This window comes from Porites lutea, chromosome 1 (assembly GCF_958299795.1).
Source record: "Porites lutea chromosome 1, jaPorLute2.1, whole genome shotgun sequence".
In the NCBI taxonomy this organism is placed as follows: domain Eukaryota; kingdom Metazoa; phylum Cnidaria; class Anthozoa; order Scleractinia; family Poritidae; genus Porites; species Porites lutea.
Genome location: NC_133201.1, coordinates 1,105,201 through 1,123,651, shown reverse-complemented (window position 1 = coordinate 1,123,651; position 18,451 = coordinate 1,105,201). Strand labels below are relative to the sequence as shown.

General features: G+C 39.4%; 3 protein-coding genes across 3 annotated transcripts in view; all 3 read right to left on the bottom strand.

Annotated features, from left to right (window-relative positions):
• Nucleotides 1-18,451, bottom strand: part of LOC140941391 (relaxin receptor 2-like) — a 134,479-nt gene that overhangs the window by 66,911 nt on the left and 49,117 nt on the right. The gene's annotated exons all lie outside the window — the stretch shown is intronic.
• On the bottom strand, nucleotides 1,775-2,590 carry LOC140929794 (uncharacterized). The gene is made up of 2 exons (XM_073379527.1): nucleotides 2,286-2,590; nucleotides 1,775-2,192 (listed from the first exon to the last, which is right to left on the bottom strand). The coding sequence occupies exons 1-2, from the start codon at nucleotides 2,588-2,590 to the stop codon at nucleotides 1,775-1,777; spliced, it is 723 nt and encodes a 240-aa protein (XP_073235628.1).
• On the bottom strand, nucleotides 5,726-17,689 carry LOC140929691 (uncharacterized). The gene is made up of 10 exons (XM_073379441.1): nucleotides 17,315-17,689; nucleotides 16,804-17,067; nucleotides 16,517-16,632; nucleotides 15,817-16,099; nucleotides 15,274-15,455; nucleotides 14,753-14,922; nucleotides 8,523-8,698; nucleotides 7,954-8,034; nucleotides 6,468-6,483; nucleotides 5,726-6,086 (listed from the first exon to the last, which is right to left on the bottom strand). The coding sequence occupies exons 1-10, from the start codon at nucleotides 17,562-17,564 to the stop codon at nucleotides 5,726-5,728; spliced, it is 1,899 nt and encodes a 632-aa protein (XP_073235542.1). The 5' UTR covers nucleotides 17,565-17,689.

Here is an 18,451-nt window from a genome sequence, read left to right as displayed (position 1 = left end):
TGTTTACTCAAGGCTTACCAGGCATGAGCGAAAATCTTAGCGAGATCAATCCAAAGTTTAACAATGTGTTCTTGTTTGATGATTTGATGTCACAGGCTACAGAAAGCCCAGTGCTTTCTCTCTTGTTTACGCAAGGCAGGCATCGCAATGCCAGCGTGATATTATTGCTACAAAATATGTTTCCGAAAGGGAAATTCAACACAGATATTAGCAGAAATGCCCAGTACATGGTGTTGTTTTGCAGTCCGAGTGACAGAAAACAGATTGGTATTGTGGCTGAGCGGATTTTTGATAAAATCGTACAGAATTTATGTCTGCTTACACGAAAGAAACCGAGAAGTCTTATGGGTATGTGCTGATTGATAATCAGCCAAAAACCACGACCGATAAACAAGTCGTGGCTGATGTGTTTGGTACTTGTCACTGCTATCCCTACATGATTACAAGTACCAAGACGTTACCAGAGGTAACCTTATGTACACATGAAACGGAAGAAAGAAGCAATTGAAACCAAGCTTCTATTATTGTAACGCCAACAAAGGAGACTCTGAGCTCTGACGAGGACCAGTTTCCCTTCGATGAGGACCAGCTTAGCGCTGATGACGACCAGCTAAACTCTATTGTTTAAAGACATAGCTATGCAGACGAGCTAAACTCTCTTGCTAAAAGACAGAGTGCCCGTCTTTGGGTCGTTATAGGCCGATGTAGGCCGGTATGGAGTAATTCCTTATTATCATGATGAATCAAGGTGATGACTAATTTAAATTCCATGCATGGTGTTTATAGTTGGGCCATCAACCATTTTTGACTTAGCCAGTCCAGCATGGCTAATAAAGTTTTTGTGAGTGACACTGTCCATGGAAAGAAAGTAAACACTGGAATATTTGTTAGCACGGCTAAACATCTGGTTATTCGTAGTGGTAGTGGTTCCACAGCTTGGAGTGAGGGTACCCATGGTTTGTAATCCATCGCTGAAGTGACCGTAATAAAGCATCGCTCATTGACATCAATAAACCCTCCTTCCATGCGGGGACGCGGTGCTGTTGAACAGTTAGATCCAATTGAATTTCCTCTACAGCATCATTATTTCCCAACACGCGGTCTGCTAATTCGGTCAACTCGACAGAATGACTAGATTGTAAATATTATACCAGTGTGAACTTGTGAGACGTTTCTCCTGCCAGTATGAAAATTGTTCCAAATCATGCATTGACACTTGTTGCATCTTGACGGGTTTGAACACACTACTAAATCTCGACACTCTTTAGGCTTAGCATTCACAACTTAGGGTTAAAATGCTAATTAGGCTTAGGGTTAGGTTTTGGTATTTTTGGTTGGGGTTAACTTTCACCCTTTTAGCTTTTTCATTGGTTTTCACGTTAGGGTTTGGTTTTCATACAACCACACCCATAGATTGTTCAAATCCACTCTTTGTTGACTTATCTTAGTTAACAAATCCACAAAATATGTTTTAGTTGCTACCTAATCGCACATATCCGTAGGGATATGTTTTTCCCGTTCCTTGTTCTACTACACGCTTATCAAAGTTTACACAAAAAATTTGATTAAATGTTGTGACCTCACTGTTTTATGAGTGTTCTCTCTTACAAAATGATTTTTAATTTCAATGTCCATCAATCTTCTAGAATCTAATAGGTTCGTCATCTCTTGTTGGATGCGGAGTATCATAGAACCACAGTTCAACACCTGATTAATTTTGTAGGAACTCTTGGTGCCCTTGTTCTTGCATTCTTTTTTCATCCCCTTGTGTTCCCTAGCAATAAGATTTCGGTCCTGCTGATCCAAACTCCACAACAGGTTCTCCTTCCAGTTCATCTGTCATTTGTCCCAGGAAGATGCCAGTGGGGATATAGGGTTGGCCTTCTCTCCATTTATAAATCACAGAGTCTGTGTCATAGTAATGAACTTTTTCCCCCAGCTTTTGCAATTCTTCACACAGTTTGAGACGTGCCAAAGCAGTTGTAAAACTAACAATGAAAATATTAGCTTTCCCCGCTCCTTCACACGCGTCGTCCTCTTTCATCACACTCACTTCCAAGACATCTTCGTTGAATATATGAGTGTCTTTGACCACCACTGTTTCGTCCTTAACATTTCGTTGCCAAGCGTCTTCGTTTTGGATGGCTATGATTTGAGGTCTATGCTCGTTCTCGCCAAATTTTTCCCAAAAGCTGAAAGTGTACAAAAGTAAACAAGCCATTAGTTTTCGCCCGTTTTCGTGAACGTCCGCACATCATTAATTATTCACAAAACAATATACGTACGAATTTAACATCAATTTTGCCACTTGTTTCCGTCGCGGGTTTTTCGGAATGTTCTCCAGTTTGATTCCTTCTTTAGCCTCAAAATCTTCGACATATTGATGTTTCTGTTCTTGGGTGTCACAATGTTTTGGCCACCCACTCGCTTCGGTTTTGTATTTGAGCCATGAATTCACATAGGGGGCAAATAAGCCCTCTTTCCTTTGGTCTTTGGGGAAATGACAGAATTCATGGATTTTCATAATCTTGTAACCTATCTCCACTGCCTTCTTCAGTACACCATGTACCGCGAAGGGTTCGTTCTGCATCACTATGTGGACAGAGGTTCGTTCGTTCATGCCATGTGCGATCTACTTGTTCTTCCACACATTTTCTGCATTAGTTCTGGATGAAACACTTTTTCCGCGGCTAAGATACTTACTTTAGCTAAACCAAAGTAATCATCGATGTTTGACTCTCTGGATTGACCAAGATTTGTGGATGACCTGTCGGAAACGTGCCATATTTGTTGATGGTTGGATACAAACTTGAAATCTTGATAATAAATCTCTTCTCCTGATTCCACTGCAAGGTAGCATTTGGCCATTCCAGTTCGTCCGCCGTAGAAAGCCTCTCTTGGATCCAATGGTGATACCCATGACCTGACTGTTTGTCTTGGTAATACAACCACTGAAACGCCACTTTGCTTTGGGATGTCTTTAATCCACCCCGGCCGTGAGGAGGCTCCACCGCAATAGTGCTGGGTTCCATCTGAAAATTACGCCAGAAATAATGACATGTGCATGCAATGGTGATACATTGTAAAAGTGGATTAAACCCAGCATCCCGTATGGTATCCTCTGCAAACTTTAGACAGCCCTCTTTGAGTAGTTTGACATCACTCTCGCAGTAACTCAAAAGCTCCTTCTTAAAGTTCCAATCCTCTCCTTTGAGAACTTCTTCAGCATGCCAGTCTTCACAAGCTTTTTTCTTTTTTGCATCCATATGCTGTAGTTCATAGTAGCGAAGGGCTGGAATCGGGCTTTCATGCTGTAAATTTTCCAACTTGGAAAACTTCTGTGGAAACCAACCTTATTTCAATTCTTGTAATCCAAATGTGTTGGTGAAATTGGTCAGCGGCATGTTGAGAAAAGACAGGGAATCTGTAAACACCAGGCTAATGTGCTTGAAATGTAATGTCTTTGTGCCAGTGCCCATCAGAGAGTACAGAGCATCTAACATAAAAATCCCATCAAAACCTTTCAGGTTATGAAAGAATATGTGTAGTTCCTCTTTGTTGTTATTGGACCATCGCAACACTGTGTTAATAAATGTCTGAACACAGTTTGGACCCCAGTGGTGAAAAATAGAGTCATTATCCTCCCGTGCATAGCAGATCAGCATAGGGACAAATGTGTTGGTTCTGTTGAGTATACATTCAACATCTGCAAAGGCCATTACTCGTCCTGGGGCTGATACACCTTGAGCTCGTTTCTGTTGGGTTGCATTCACTCGTACTTCACTTCACGTAAATTATTCAAAGCTTCTTCGTTTCCACGTCTCTTGATTTCCTCCAATTGGATTCCCTTGTTGATATCTTTCAGTTCTTGGACTTTCTTTTTACGTTGTTCAATCATTTTCTCAATAATCGCCCCCAAATAATCATCCTTCAGTCTATCTCTCTCAACCACTGTGGCAACCAGTTTTTCGTTGGTTTGTTTCTCTTTTCTTTATTGTCTTACGTTCCGTTTAAAACACTTTTCCTCCTCAGAGGTGATAAAGCATTTGTGTTCATAAATATTTACATACTCAAGACAATGTTTGCGCATCGCATGAAGGCATTTCTGTTCCAATTCTTCGTTTACTTTATAGGACACCAGGCAATCCTTGCATTTACGAAACTGGTCACAAACACTTTTCAATTCAACTATAGAAGAAAGTTCCTCCCCATACTCTTTTTCCCATTTTTGTTTCGTTCGTTTAAGGGCTGGGTCTTCTGTCTCATGTTGTACGAGATGATAGACAAAGCAATCTTCACCATAAAATTCGCGATCTGGTTTCGCCCATAATTTAAAATCTTGGCATCCATCCTTATCCTTGGATTTACTTCTTTTGCAGGCAGGGCAGTTCTGAGCTTGACAGTTATGATGGGCGCTGTCCTCAGTATTGTAACCTTTACAGCAGCGATCACAAAAGTAGGATCGGTTCATTAATTCTGGTATCGAATACAACTCATCGTAGTGCGCTGTTGGGTATTGTTACCCCGATCTTTTTTTAATGTTTTCAAAGGTATTTTGTTCACCTGCTTGTCGTTTGCTATTAATATTCTCGCATTGTGACTATAGCACGGGCACAGCAAAATCATCTTTATACTACTACTACTACTACTACTACTACTACTACTACTACTACTACTACTACTACTACTACTACTACTACTACTACTACTACTACTACTACTACTACTACTACTACTACTAATATTTATAGAGGGAGCCCAACTTTCCAAGGCGGTTTTCAGTTGGGCCCTCATGCATTAATCTAACTAATTAATTAATTATTACGAAAAAAGTAAAATATGTTTACAAATAAAACAAATTTAAAAATTTAAAATCTTAAAATTGATTATACAAAAAATATCAAGGTTTAAAATTAGCTGATATCTTTTTAAAAAGTTTTTAACTTGGATTTAAAAATAGATAAAATATTACACTCTTTTAAATCATTTAGAAGGCTGTTCCAGTCTCTTGCGGCGTGAAAAATAAAAGTTTGTTTACCCCAGTTTGTTCTGGGTAGGGGTAAGCTAATATCATTAGAGAAACATGTATTATATGAATGAACAGCTTGAGTTTTAGTAAAATTAAAGTTGAAATCGGTTTCTCCAATAAGACACTTGTGGATTGCAATGAAGCGATGAAAAAACCTTCTTGTGGGCTCTTCAGTTTGGACTCTTCAGTTGCTTCAGTTGACGAGCTTCGGGGTGGTTGCCCCGGCCTAACTTTAGCAGCTTTATTCTGTAGAATCTGTAATTCTGACATGATGGTGTCGTTGTTCCTGTCCCCCCATATAACGTCTCCGTAATCAAAAAGAGGGAGGATTAGGGCATTGTACAAGGCAACTCTAGCTTGTAGCGGCAATAGATTCCTGATTCTCCTAATTAGACCTATTCTCTGATTAATCTTCATGCTGATAGCATCGACATGATCTGCCCAGGACGTAGACTGTTCAAGCGTTATTTTTAATCTCGCACACACATCTTGATTCTTTGGCTATGTGTTCCCAAATTTTTTCTCCTGGACCACCGCCTGCCCTTTCATCTCAGGGCGAGTGAAAGGAATCAATGCAGAAAATCCCACATTGTTGGTAATAAATTGTCCACACATTAGTTAGGTTCTCCAACATTGCTTGTGTATAGAGAGCTCTCTCTGTAAAGTCACCGACTGGTACTTTCCAAGTCTCTCCCTTCAATCGTCCTTCTTTTCTATGCTCTCTGCTGCCATTTTGAAGTGTCCTGAGATAGTCATCGGATTGTCCATGGCAACGGCCAAGGCATGTGTGGCGCTAATGTTTAAATCTTCGCCTTCTCTTGGTCCACTGTTTTGGTCTAACGTTATGATGAACTTTTGATTAACCAATGTATTTTTCTTCCAACGCTTTGCTGGTCGTAACTTTTTAAAATCAGCTACATAGAGTGGATCTGGACCACCAGCGTATTCGTCAGTAGGCTCTGTTACTGGATCAACTGCCTCTGGTTTAGGGACTTTCACATCATATTTGGTATCTCCTTCAGCAGCTTCGCGTTTCGTACCGCGGGTAGTCTCAGCACTGCCAAGTTATGAATTAATATGCGGTATCTTGTTGGAATGAAGAAGGTCCGTGCTTTCTTCAGCTTTCCGTTTGGCTCCTTCAGAATGAAACTTACGGATATGACTTAACATATTGTCTTTCCTTTTAAATGTTGACTCACAGTATCAACATGAAACAGGTTCTGTTTTCTTTCCACCAAATTTCCTGTGACATGAAAAGTCAAATCTGTTTTTGTACTTTTTTCCGCAGGTAGAGCATAGTCTTGGATAGGTTGGGTAGGTTGATGAGCTCTAATCAGTACAACGTATCGTAATCAAATGAATTGTGTTTACGTTGCCCTTCCTTTTATACATTGCAGAACAATATATATAGTGGGCATGCACAATCTTGCCCACTCACGAAAGCATGACATAGTCTAAAAATAGAAACAAATTCTACTAAGTCAGTAAATCAATGAGTGACGTCACTGGGCTTGTCTAAACTTGCCCGCCTCCATTAGCATAGTTAATCAACCGTAACTCCTTCAAGCATTACCTTTACTTGACTTAGGGTTAGCAATGATCTCAAGATTAGGGTTAGCAGTAAACTCTACTTGATTAGGGTTAAACAAATGAACTCAAGGTTAGGGTTAAGCATTGCACTCGAGAGATGTAGGGTTAGGCACTGCACTCGAGAGATTTAGGGTTAGCATTTGAACTCAAGGTTAGGGTTATGCATTGCACTCGAGAAATTTAGGGTTAAGCACTGCACTCGAGAGATTAAGAGTTAGACATTTGAACTCAGCAATGGGTGAAGTCCAGATATCCAATAAAAACATCACTTGGTTCGCGTCCTTAGCAACAGTATCTATGTGATCCAAAATGTCGGCCTTTAAAAAATGTGGCCCCTTTTTGTCCGACTATAGACCTCAATTTTCTTCTAACTCCAAATTAACCAAACAGGCTTCTTAAGTACAGAGAAAACCATTTGAAACACTTCTGGCGTATTTGGAAACATTGGGCCGTTGGGTGCCCCTGATCAAGTGCCATCTACTAGTAGTGGGTCGGCTATCATGGATCTCCAGCTGTTCCGATCTTCCGCTCTAGATATTCTTACACATCCATTATAGGTGTGTCCTAGCCATTCTTTGATGTTTTTCATCCAGCTAACGTTTGGTCTCCCCCTTCCTCTCTTCCCTGCAATTTCGTCTTCCAGTAACAATTTTTGGATCGACCACGCACGCTCTTATTGCGTGTTCAAAATACTGGCATTTTCTTTTCATTAATCATTGCTGGTAATGATGAACTTGTGGTATTTGCCACCTTTAAAACTTCTTGTTTGGTTTTATGTTCCGTCCATGATACTCTTAACATTCTTCAATACGCCCACATCTCGTGTTTGTTTTATTATATAAAACAAATACGATAAATTCAAATTGCTTACCTTAATTTGGTACGTTCCTTCTTGTAGAAAGGTATCGAAACTAGTGTTGAAATAGCGTTCCTGACAATCCATTGGCAAGTCATTATGAACCAAAATCCTTTGCTCACTAAAGCTCACATATAAGCGCATTGGACATCCAGAACAGTACAATCCACGGCAGCAATATTTGTAATTGGCTATACGGTTAAAGAAGAGAAAACGACTCAAAAGTGTAAACAGGTTAATCAATACACGCGGACGTATTATCTGGAACTTTTCGTTACAAAAAGTTTTTGATACTCTTTTAATTTATAGCATTTAGAAGTAAAGTGGCTGTACTGTCCAAATTAACGTTAATGGTTTTCCACCACTAAACAAAAGTTTTGCTACAAGAACAAATATAAGGGAAATTAGAGATACGATTAAGTTACAACTATCACATACGAGTAATTACCGTTATGCGAAAATAGCTACCTAAAAATACCTTGAATTAGAAGTTTTTGGCCAGTCTTGAGAGTAACCTTTTTAGGAACAGACGATATTTGAAAGTCTATGTATCCAACACCTGTGTGAATTGCAAATTGTATATAAAAATAAAACATAGTGCGAATCCTTCGTAATCCGAACAGAAGAGAAATCAATGTTTTACAAATACGAACTGCGGTCAAGACATCCATTTATCCGATCGGTAACAAAGAGTGTTCAGAAACGACATAAACTACTAGGATTATTTAAACCCTTTTCACACCAGTGAACCGCCCGCAACGGCCATTGCGGAATCACGTCCCTTGTACCACTTGTCATGCTCTGTTTTAACGGCCATAAACAACTTTGGCAGCTTATTCGTGCAGGGGGAAGAGACTTTTCGCACCATACCCGAACGACAAAATTTCAGTCAAACAGATCAAAAACTGAGCAAAAAAAAGGTAGAGTTCACTGGAAATTTAACTAGAAACTGCCGTTTAAGAGAAACAATCCGTTGGCAGACACGGCCAATTTCCGGCTTCTAAAGGTGCCCTCGTTCAGTAGTATCAACTACATGAAATTATTTACCTGGCCGCACCCAGAATAAGTGATCCTCAGTTATTGGGCCTATAAATGTCCCATTTGGTAGCTTCATTCCTACGGATGCACCATCCTTTCCTCCAAATTGCCTCATTAATAACTCCAAAGAGTACGATTGGCATTTACTCAACCAGATCTCTTTGGATGTTTGCTGGGAGGGAAATCTAAAGAAATTTACAAATATCAGTGAGTAAGAATGATAATGTTACCAATAAAAAACTTATATTCAAATATTAAGGTGGCCTTAGAAACGTACACAGCAGTCATCTGAATTGACCGATTGCGCAATGTAAAACAAAGGAAGTGTTGACAACATAGTGCAGGACCGTAGGTCGGGAACCATAAGAAATCCCTGGAACTTATTACTCGCACGTCATCTCGCTAATTCATATGACATTTTATTCCGACAGGCGCAACTAACACAATCAAAATATGCTTTTGTCCCCAAACGTTAACCGGAACCTCCGTAAATACACCATCGATTTTATTTTAAAAATTACAAATATTTTTTCAAACACAGCAACTTCAAAACACTGGTCCACTCTACTTAAATTTATTTACATTGTGTGGGCCGCGCCGAAACGTTTCTTTGTAACAACCACGTAAAACCAAAAACAAATTCCAGGTGCCAAGCAAAAGGCCGCGCGCGAGGAGAACGCGAGACCACAAAAGTATTGTTTTCGAAATGTAACCGCATTAGCAGACATTCTCCGAGAACGGATCGCAACAATATTGTTCTAAATAAATATCAAAAAGAAAAAGAAAAGCCTTCTTCCGAAGAAACGGTTACATACTATGCTTCCCAGTTTGCGGGACGTACTAAAAGTGCTGGAAATGGGAATTTTGCTACACGTGTTTTATTTGTAACGAGAAAACAAATCTTTTTTTTAAAAAAAAAAGGATATCTGGCGGAGGGTCTCCTACAAGAAAATCTCCTATTAAAAAACACTCTAAGACACACATATAGCTTTTATAGCTTTTATAATACCTTGGTGTCACACTCACAGAATCACGGGCGTGCCACGTAGTGTTTCTGTTGCATGATAAAACTCGCACTTGGGAGTTTAGAACACCATGGCATTACAATAAAACTCGCTTACTCAAGCTTAAACATATTAACCGTTAAATATTCACTTGGTGCGCAAGTAATTTCATAATACCGTGGTGTCTAACTCACAGAATCAAGGGCGCCACCTAGAGTTTCTGTTGCTTCAAAAATCGCACTTAGGAGTTTTGAACACTATGGCATTACAATCAAACTCGCTTCCTCAAGTTATAACAATGATATCAGATTTATCAACCCTTAATTTCTTCTGTGCACAAGTGATTTAATAATACCGTGGTGTCTTACACAGGGTCCAGAGGAGATGGGTTTGTCGTTAGAACATCAAAGCCCGTCGAAAACCTCCGAAAAAATGGGTTATTTTGATCGCGTTACAGTTTTGTTACACATTCCATAGACCGCAAACCAAGAGACTGAGGGCTCGCAAGATCGGCTTACAGTATAAAATACAGAAAGGGAAGAAACAAATTTGGGGCCGATTTTCGAATCCCTGAAACTCAAATGGAATTGAATGAAATCGCCTGATTTTACTAACCTGATCTAGAATTCTTATGTATTTGCCAAATACTGTAGGAAAACGGCATAAAAAAAGCGTTCAAATTCATTTTCGGCGACATTTTCGCTTTCGTTTGCTGTGCACCGCAACAGATGGTGACGGAAATGACGTAGTAAAGTAAATGTGCTCAAGATCGGAGCAATAAAAGGGAAGTCTACACGACTTTAGCCTCATGCCAAAATGCTGCTCGTTCCAATAAAGTTTTTTCCCTCCGCTGGGTAGATTATGCTCTGGAAGGTTCTACAGCAAATGTGATTTTAGCGAGGATTTTAGCCGCAAGTCTCACACTGAGAGGTCATGACACATATCGATTTACTGTGGTTATTGCTTCTGGTCGGCAGGATTTGCCCTCTGATGCAAACACATTTTCTTTGACCTCTTTTGAAGCGTAAAGCTTTTTATTACGGCTGAATAAGGGTTCCAATTTTCTCCAAAGTGCCTTCTGGATCTGCATAACTAAGCGATTTTCTTTAGTCCGTGAATGTAATGTTTTTCTGCAATGCTGTATCACGCTGGGCCCAGCTCGTAAGTTTTGTTTGGGGAATGTTAAATTATTACGGATAGTGATTTACGGGTCGTGTGTACTCTTGCAATAAAAAGTGACACTGAGTAGAGCGGACGTGCAAGGCAACTGTAATATCATCACGACTGTGCCATTCTTCGGTGGTCCAACTATACTACCTCTTGCGTCTTTGGCTGTGCGTTTTGCGACTACTGGGAAGCCTTCGCACCAGCAAAACCTGCTTAAGACATCGAAGACTGTTGAAACGTACAATGTTCAGTCTTGAAAGATCTTCACTTCAATTAAAACTCTGTTGCCTTTGCATAGATCTCTAAGATCTTTAAAACTCTCTCCGCAGCTGATGTTTTGATTCTCGAATTAGCATCGGTCTGTTGCTTTTGCGTTTCCGGTCTCATTCACTTCCGTCACCGAGTGATGCGGTTCACAGCGAACGAAGACACGTGGTACAAGTTTCCTCCCTTGTCCTTTCTTTTACTCGGCACTTCGTGCCTCGGTCGCCCTTCGGGCGACGTGCCGTGCGCCGGCGAGGATATGGCTTGCGGTCATCGATTTTCAAAAGTCGATCATCGTTTACAGTAGATTTATAAAGATGCCACTGGCCTAATTAATCGTGCTATGCGACACTGGTATAGACATTTTTCAAGGTGAGACTTTAAATAAGTAATTCATTTATTCACACGAAACTCCTCTGGACCCTGTGTGTCTAACTCACAGAATCACGGGCGTGCCACCTGGAGTTTCTGTTGCTTTAAAAATCGCATTTAGGAGTTAAGAACACCATGGCATTACAATGAAACTCGTTTCGTTTAGCTAAAATATATCAGACATATTAACTCTTAACTTTTCTCTTTGTGCGCAAGTGATTTCATAATACCTTGGTGTCTAACTCACAGAATCACGGGCGCGCCACCTAGTCTTTCTGTTGCTTTAAAAATCATCGCATTTAGGAGTTTAGAACACCACAGCATTAAAATAAAACTCGCCGCACTTAACAGTAAAGTTTTTTTGATAGTCACCCTTGAAACATGTTAAGGTGCTTCTTAGTGATTTCTCTTTAGGCTTTTCTCCAGCGTTCCATTCCTTGTTCTTAATTTCCATACAGTCCTCTCGCATGAACATTAAGAACTGACTAATAGCAAAAGTGAAACTCACTTTTTTCCCCGCAAGCAGCTATTCTTGAAAAGGCTCCCTTAACAATGATTTCCATTCCCCTACCTAATTTTCTAAAATCCTGCAATACATAGCTTTTTCTTGACTGGATAAAGAGTTTTAACTCTTAAAAATAGCGGCACCGGCGATATTTGATAATTTTTGGCGGCTTTGGACACGTTTTTGCTGGATGGCGATTTCACTATTCGACCGAATCCATTCGATCGCTTGGTCTCTGTGTTTTCTGCCGCTACTATGACATCTTTAGGAATTTAGGCCAAGTTACTTCTAGCAATAATATTTCCGCAAACCTCTCATTAAATAACATAATTTTTTTGTGTAGCCCGTTTGCACACACTTTACATTATTAACAGCAGATCATGAGTAATAGTCACCAAACAAATGCAGTCGGATTGGAAGATCAAACCTTTTCGACATCAAAATGCCTACCAGACTGTCGATGAATATTACCACTTACACGTTTATCGTAATATCTTTTTTCTCAGAAACATTTTGAAGGCATAGGGGGACCGTCTTCTTTTCGTAATGTCATCTAAACCTACCCAGACGCACACACTGTCCTTTACGATCATCTCAAGAATGCAATGCTGGCTTTATTCGATCAGAGGTCAAATCGTAGTATCACGCTACTTCCATATAAAGAAAAAGTCAATTATTATTTCCATTGTTTTGGTTAAATTTTTAACCGTAGTGCGTTGAATGTACAAGATTCCATCAGAGAGATGCCATAAATACGAACACAACGCACCAGCGAGTGCATGACGCGTGTGTGACACGCGATTCACTGCGGAAAGTGCAGTTTAGCAAGCTCACACCAAAAAATTCGTTGAATCTGCACACACAAAGCGTCGGAGATCAATGATTTCAACTTGGTTTGGCATCCATCTTTCCTTTACAATAAGTAATATGCTGTGTGTTCACGGACCGCGGGTTTTACATAATAAACATTTTGAATCAACCCTTTTATCTAGCAACATTCTTCCGATTCTATTTGAGTTCCACGACCTTCAATACATTCAATATAATATGGAATTACGCTATATTTTAATACTGGCAAAGACCAGAGACAACACTTGAGTCGTAGGCCACGAGCGATTATCTGGATAACTCGTGAGCTGAGAACGCAAGTCTCTGTAATCTCTTCTCTAATTACTTTATCTCCAGTTGCCGCCTTAATCTTGTTAAAAAATGTGACCCTTTATCGAATAACTGGCCACTGTTCATTAGAACCAAACGGTGAAGAACCTAATTGCTTTCCGCAGGAGGAAGTTTATTGCCGGTCATTCAAAACCTAGCGTCCTTAACAAAGCCGGCGTCATGTGGTGTGCAAAAAAAAAGTCATATGCGGGTCCTCATGAGTTCCGATAAAAAATTAACGAAATGTAGCCCTTATTTTATTGCCTTACAATATATCAATAATCTTGAAACTAAAAGGTCATATAAAAGGAAGATTAATCTCAAGAATCTTAAAATTTGTAAAAAATCTATCGAGCAGTTCAAAAATTATTCGCTAATTTGTTAAAGAAGACCAAAATGTTACAAAACTGCTAACAAGAGCGCTTCGATAAATACTAATCAAATCCTTCTTTCTAGCAATCCGCTGCAGCTATCTCCATGATCTTTTACACACCTTTTCAAAAAGATTGAAACTACTATGAGGTGAAATTGCATTTGAAAAGCGATTTGTTTTCTACAGATAACGGCCAAACATGATATCAAGATTGTCCATTTGTTACTGTGTTTCTAACCATAAAAAACTTTATCCCACAATATCTCGATAACGCTCTTACAGATTTCGCTTAAACTTCACGAACATCGAGGCCGCTATTGGAGGAAAAAGCTCCCGTGAACAATTTGGAGAAACAGTTCCCAGTGCCGAGATATACTGCTGCAAGTAAAATAGGTAATAGCGTCATTTCGTTGCTATGACAACTCCGATGTCGTTGCAACCCTGATCATATCTAATACAGATGTGGTGTCAATTTTTCCAAATCTTTGTTTATGGCGACGTAGTTTATGCTCAAACTTGGGAGGTATTGACCCTGAAAATCTGTATCGAGTCACCTTAAAACACATGGAAGTTCATAAGCTCATGAGCCAATGGTTTTGGGATATCTGGGAAACATCATCGGTCCTAGGGACCCAAATTCAACAGTAAAAAAGTTGTGTGGCTGGCGACGTCCCAAACAAACAAACAAATGAGAAAAGAAACTTCGAGGGGTGTGTCGCAGCAGGTTAGGTTAGGGACTATTTTACGGGTCGGCAAACAAGAAAACCACGGAAAACCAAAGGTGACGGTAAACGGTGATTTAATTCCAAATTCCAAAGACCAAAATCTATAGACCAAAGATTGACCGTAAACTATCGGTCCCGCTTGTACCAAAGGTTAAGACAAAATCACAAAACGATGTCACGACGCGAATCCTACTTGACTTTTCCTGACCAAAAGGACGCTAACGTGCGATTTTATACCCGCGTGGGGACGCCGAAATATCTCATTACAAAACCAATAGAAAATCAGATAAACATTGTAACTATGCTAGTAACTAGGATCAAAGCATGAAAATCACGAAATCAATGAAAAGGTATTGTTCTTATGTCTTGTCTTTTACAAATTGTTATGTTAATGCAAGGCAAAAAATATTGAGTCTGGTCTTTCCCGCGGTTTGTGATTTATAAGTTGTAATACGGCTAATTTTAAAAAGTAAAAACAAAATATGATGCTTATTAATTTAGCCACAATCAATGTATTTGTTCTCCACGCGCAGTACATATACAACTACTATGCACCGATCGCAGTCTAAAGTAGATAAAAGGCAGTTTAAAAATTCGGTGTAAAGACCATGAAGCGCGGTTTAGTTTCCAAGATAACATACCCTTTTCATCAAATAACATGGTAGTCTTACTTGTTCCATTGATTGCGGTCTGTCCAATAGTCCAGTTTTATTAGAAGTAGCTTGCCAGATGCTTCGTTGTCCGCCATTTTTTCAACGTGTTCTTCTTTCTCTGTGCGTAACCAAAGCTCGCAAGTGTCATCACATGCGACGAAGAAGGTGTAGTTACCGCTTTCAGAAACCTTACGCGAGATAAAAAAAGGGAAAAAAGTAAGATAATTGACGTGCGAAGTAGGGTTACTCCCTGTCACCGAATGCGCAATTAAGGGATGCCCGAAAGAGGATTTGCATTTTAGGGGAAAAAGTAAGTATTAAAGGGGAAGGGATATTTAGGTTAATGTAAAGAAACTGCTAGGAAAATGCTCACAAATGCCCAGAAAGCAAAACTAGAAACAGAAAATGAAAAATTATCAGTCGAATCCTTTGAAGAAGATACTTGGTTGAACGTCTGTAACTATTTTTGTGCACGTTGTTATTTACAACATTATATTAGAACAATTTTAGAGAAAAAATAATAAGAAGAGTTTATGCACCTGCAAATACGCTGTAAGTCGTTGCCCGTAAAATGTATGGAAATCGAAGGGAGCGTCAAACTGTCGGAGAATATACACAACATTTGGATTGCTTGGAAAGCTGCTGTCATCTTGCAGACTCACTGCGAACGGATTATCGTACCAAAGTTCTTGAAGAACGCCATGAAGACTGTCTTCGCTTTCTATATATTTTATAATGGTTGAATATATTTGTCAATACCAAGCGAAGCAAAGACGTGCTTTTTAGAACCAATGTTTAAGAAACTAGTCGCAATTTTTTATACGCGCATTATTATTTCTTCACGTCAGGGTTGACACACTTAATTGTCTTGGAAGGTTCAAAGTCAACATCAAGACCTCGTTTCTGATGCACAACATTGGTGATAGCACGTCCAAATGGTTAGCGTTTCAAACTTGCACTTTGGCGGTATTTTATAACCATGTTTCTTTGGATTTCTTGGTTTTGAACCCGGGCCACGGAGTTTTGAATTTGATGGATGATAAGATTAAATACCGGGAACAGAAAACGTTTACATTTCTCACCTATTGCCGTTATCATCACCTCACACAGGCTTAAATCGTCTACACCATCTTCATAAATAGTTACATTTGAAGCAGAAATCAACGGTTCACAGATCATCAGTGTCTTTTGTCTATCCTTCCAGGAGTAAACTTTACAGTTTGCTTTTTTGGTTTCCACGTTGTTCCTCAAAATGACATCATGTTTGGGCATTTCGGCAAGGCAGCGCCCCAGCCTGTTTATGATCCAAATTTTGCTGACAAATCCTCGTCTTTGCAAAGTTACGGTCCACCAGACTGGCTGACCCTAAGGTAAAGAATCGAAAGTTTTAACAAGGTCGCACAGTATTAATCTTGTGGTTCAATTTCATTCTTGGTGGAAGCTTATTTTTTCCTTTCAAACTGGATACCATATATTACCATACCCAACAACAAAGGGAAATAAAATTTAAATCAAATGTAAAATTAAACCACAGCATTTATTTTGTGAAAGCGAGGGGGAGGTTTGTGCGGTAAGTCAGCATAAATTAAACAGGAAGTAACTGGACTTTGAAGGACTTTCTGTCACTCTTTTGACACGCCGCAAGGCCAGAATATTGGAGGTATCTTGACATCTAGCAACTTTAAATTACAAATATAGAGAATTTAACTACGAGCTAAGCTAGATGATCTATCTGATAAGCGGAGTACAACTGAAATGGATTCTTACCACAAAAGAACTTACCTTTTGCCTTTTAACCGTGAAACAAGACGCAACGTTACCGTCGACAGCGTGGAAGGGCTCACCGCTGCTGTTTGCTTGGGATGAATGGACGGATTGCCAACCGATCAAAAATCTTCCTAAGGATTATTGAATAATAGGAAAAGCAGAGTTAAAGAATCGTCTTCGAAAATTTCCAAAATTTTAATTGCAATTCCAATTTTCCAAAATTTGCTGTGTGATCTACGGATCTAAAGCAAACCTCATTAAAAAAAAAGCGTGGAATCACTTTACCGTAACGAAGGACTTACGTTCGTCTGTTTCACAAATGAAACCGCATGATAGATACCACTGACAAGGCCACAGATGATCGGAGTTTAGCCATGGGTCCCCAATATAGTCATCGATGAATCTTGAAAGTGCGTGCAGTTGAACGGCATTTCCAAGAACAGCGCGTCTTCCTCCAAGGTTGTGACACTTAAACATGGCGTCTTTCGAGGTTTGGTAATTATAAGAATATATTTGAAAACATGACTCGCCCAAATTAAGCCAGCCAGGTGTGCATGCATTTTGTTCTGTAGTTGGAAAAAAAAATAACAATCGATATACTAGTTTCTGAACAACTGACCAAAGCTTCAGGATTTACGTGAATATATATATTTTTTTTCATTTTAAGCCACATAACTGGATATCTCATTACCAGCCGGCAATGGTATTAAGCTCACAGTTAAAAGAAAACTAACTATCGCATGATATTTGGAAAAGAAAGGTTTTATGCCTAAGTTTAGAGACAACTTAGTATAAGTTCACTTATTAACTTACGGTCTAATGACACATTTGCAAAGAAGTACTCTGTAACTGTCTCACGGCAGCAGTTGTGGTATTCCTCCAAGGTAATCCCGTATGGTAGTTTTTCTCCCCGGTTCAGAAGCAATATCTTTTTGTAATGTGGTTGATATGCCCTTGAGGAAAAGAAGAAGTCTCGAGGAAAGCAACTGAGGTCATCTAATGAAAGCTCTTGGGTGACGCATTTTGCACAATGGACAGTGTTTGCTGGGTACACAAAGTACATCACATCGGCGGAACTGTTTCTTGTTTGAAGAGCATGCACTGTAAACTGATAGTACCATCCAATGTAAACTGGAATTCTGTCCAATTTGAAGTCTGTAGCATCTTCCTTTATGAAGCCGTATAACGACTGGGTAACTGGAAAAAAAGGAAAAAATGTTACAAATATCTTTTGCAATATGTTTTATGAGTTTGATCCATCTTTCAGCGTCAGCATATTGGGATATTTCAAAAATGCAGTGGTAAATCTACTCGTGTACATACCAAGTCGTTCACAGGATCCATTTCTGAATGCGATGTTATCTATGGCTACACCACTTGAATAGGAAACGCCTCTTACTCCCTCGATTATAATCTATAAAGATTAAACCCTAAAAGTTAGTTACTGGACATATTCTAGTACGCTTGTCAGTAACTAGTCTAAACTAGGCTAAAAAGAGCTTACGGAAAAACAACAATGCAACAGTATACTGACCCGAGCACCACATTGTGGGAGTAACTGCTAAACCGTACTTATTTCGGATTGCGTTAAAGCACTTACGTAATATGTTGCTAAATCAGTAGTCATATCCTTGTTACCAGAATCCTTTTACAAAAACCGGCATAGGTGACGTCAAGCGTTGCACTTTACAGTCATTTAAATTCATTGCAGTGCTAAGAACTATGCTTATAACAATGGGATACTGTAATATCAATAAACATCGCGCCCATCAATCTAGGAATTCGAAGACTGGATAATCTTGGTTAATTATTAATCGGTTTTCTGACGGTTTTGTTGCAAGGTGTTAGAGTTCCTGATGCAGGTATAAATAATAGAAAGTTAATTCACAGTGTTCTCCTAGTTTCGTATATCCTGTCATGTACTCTTGCTTGCGCAAAGATGACTGATGG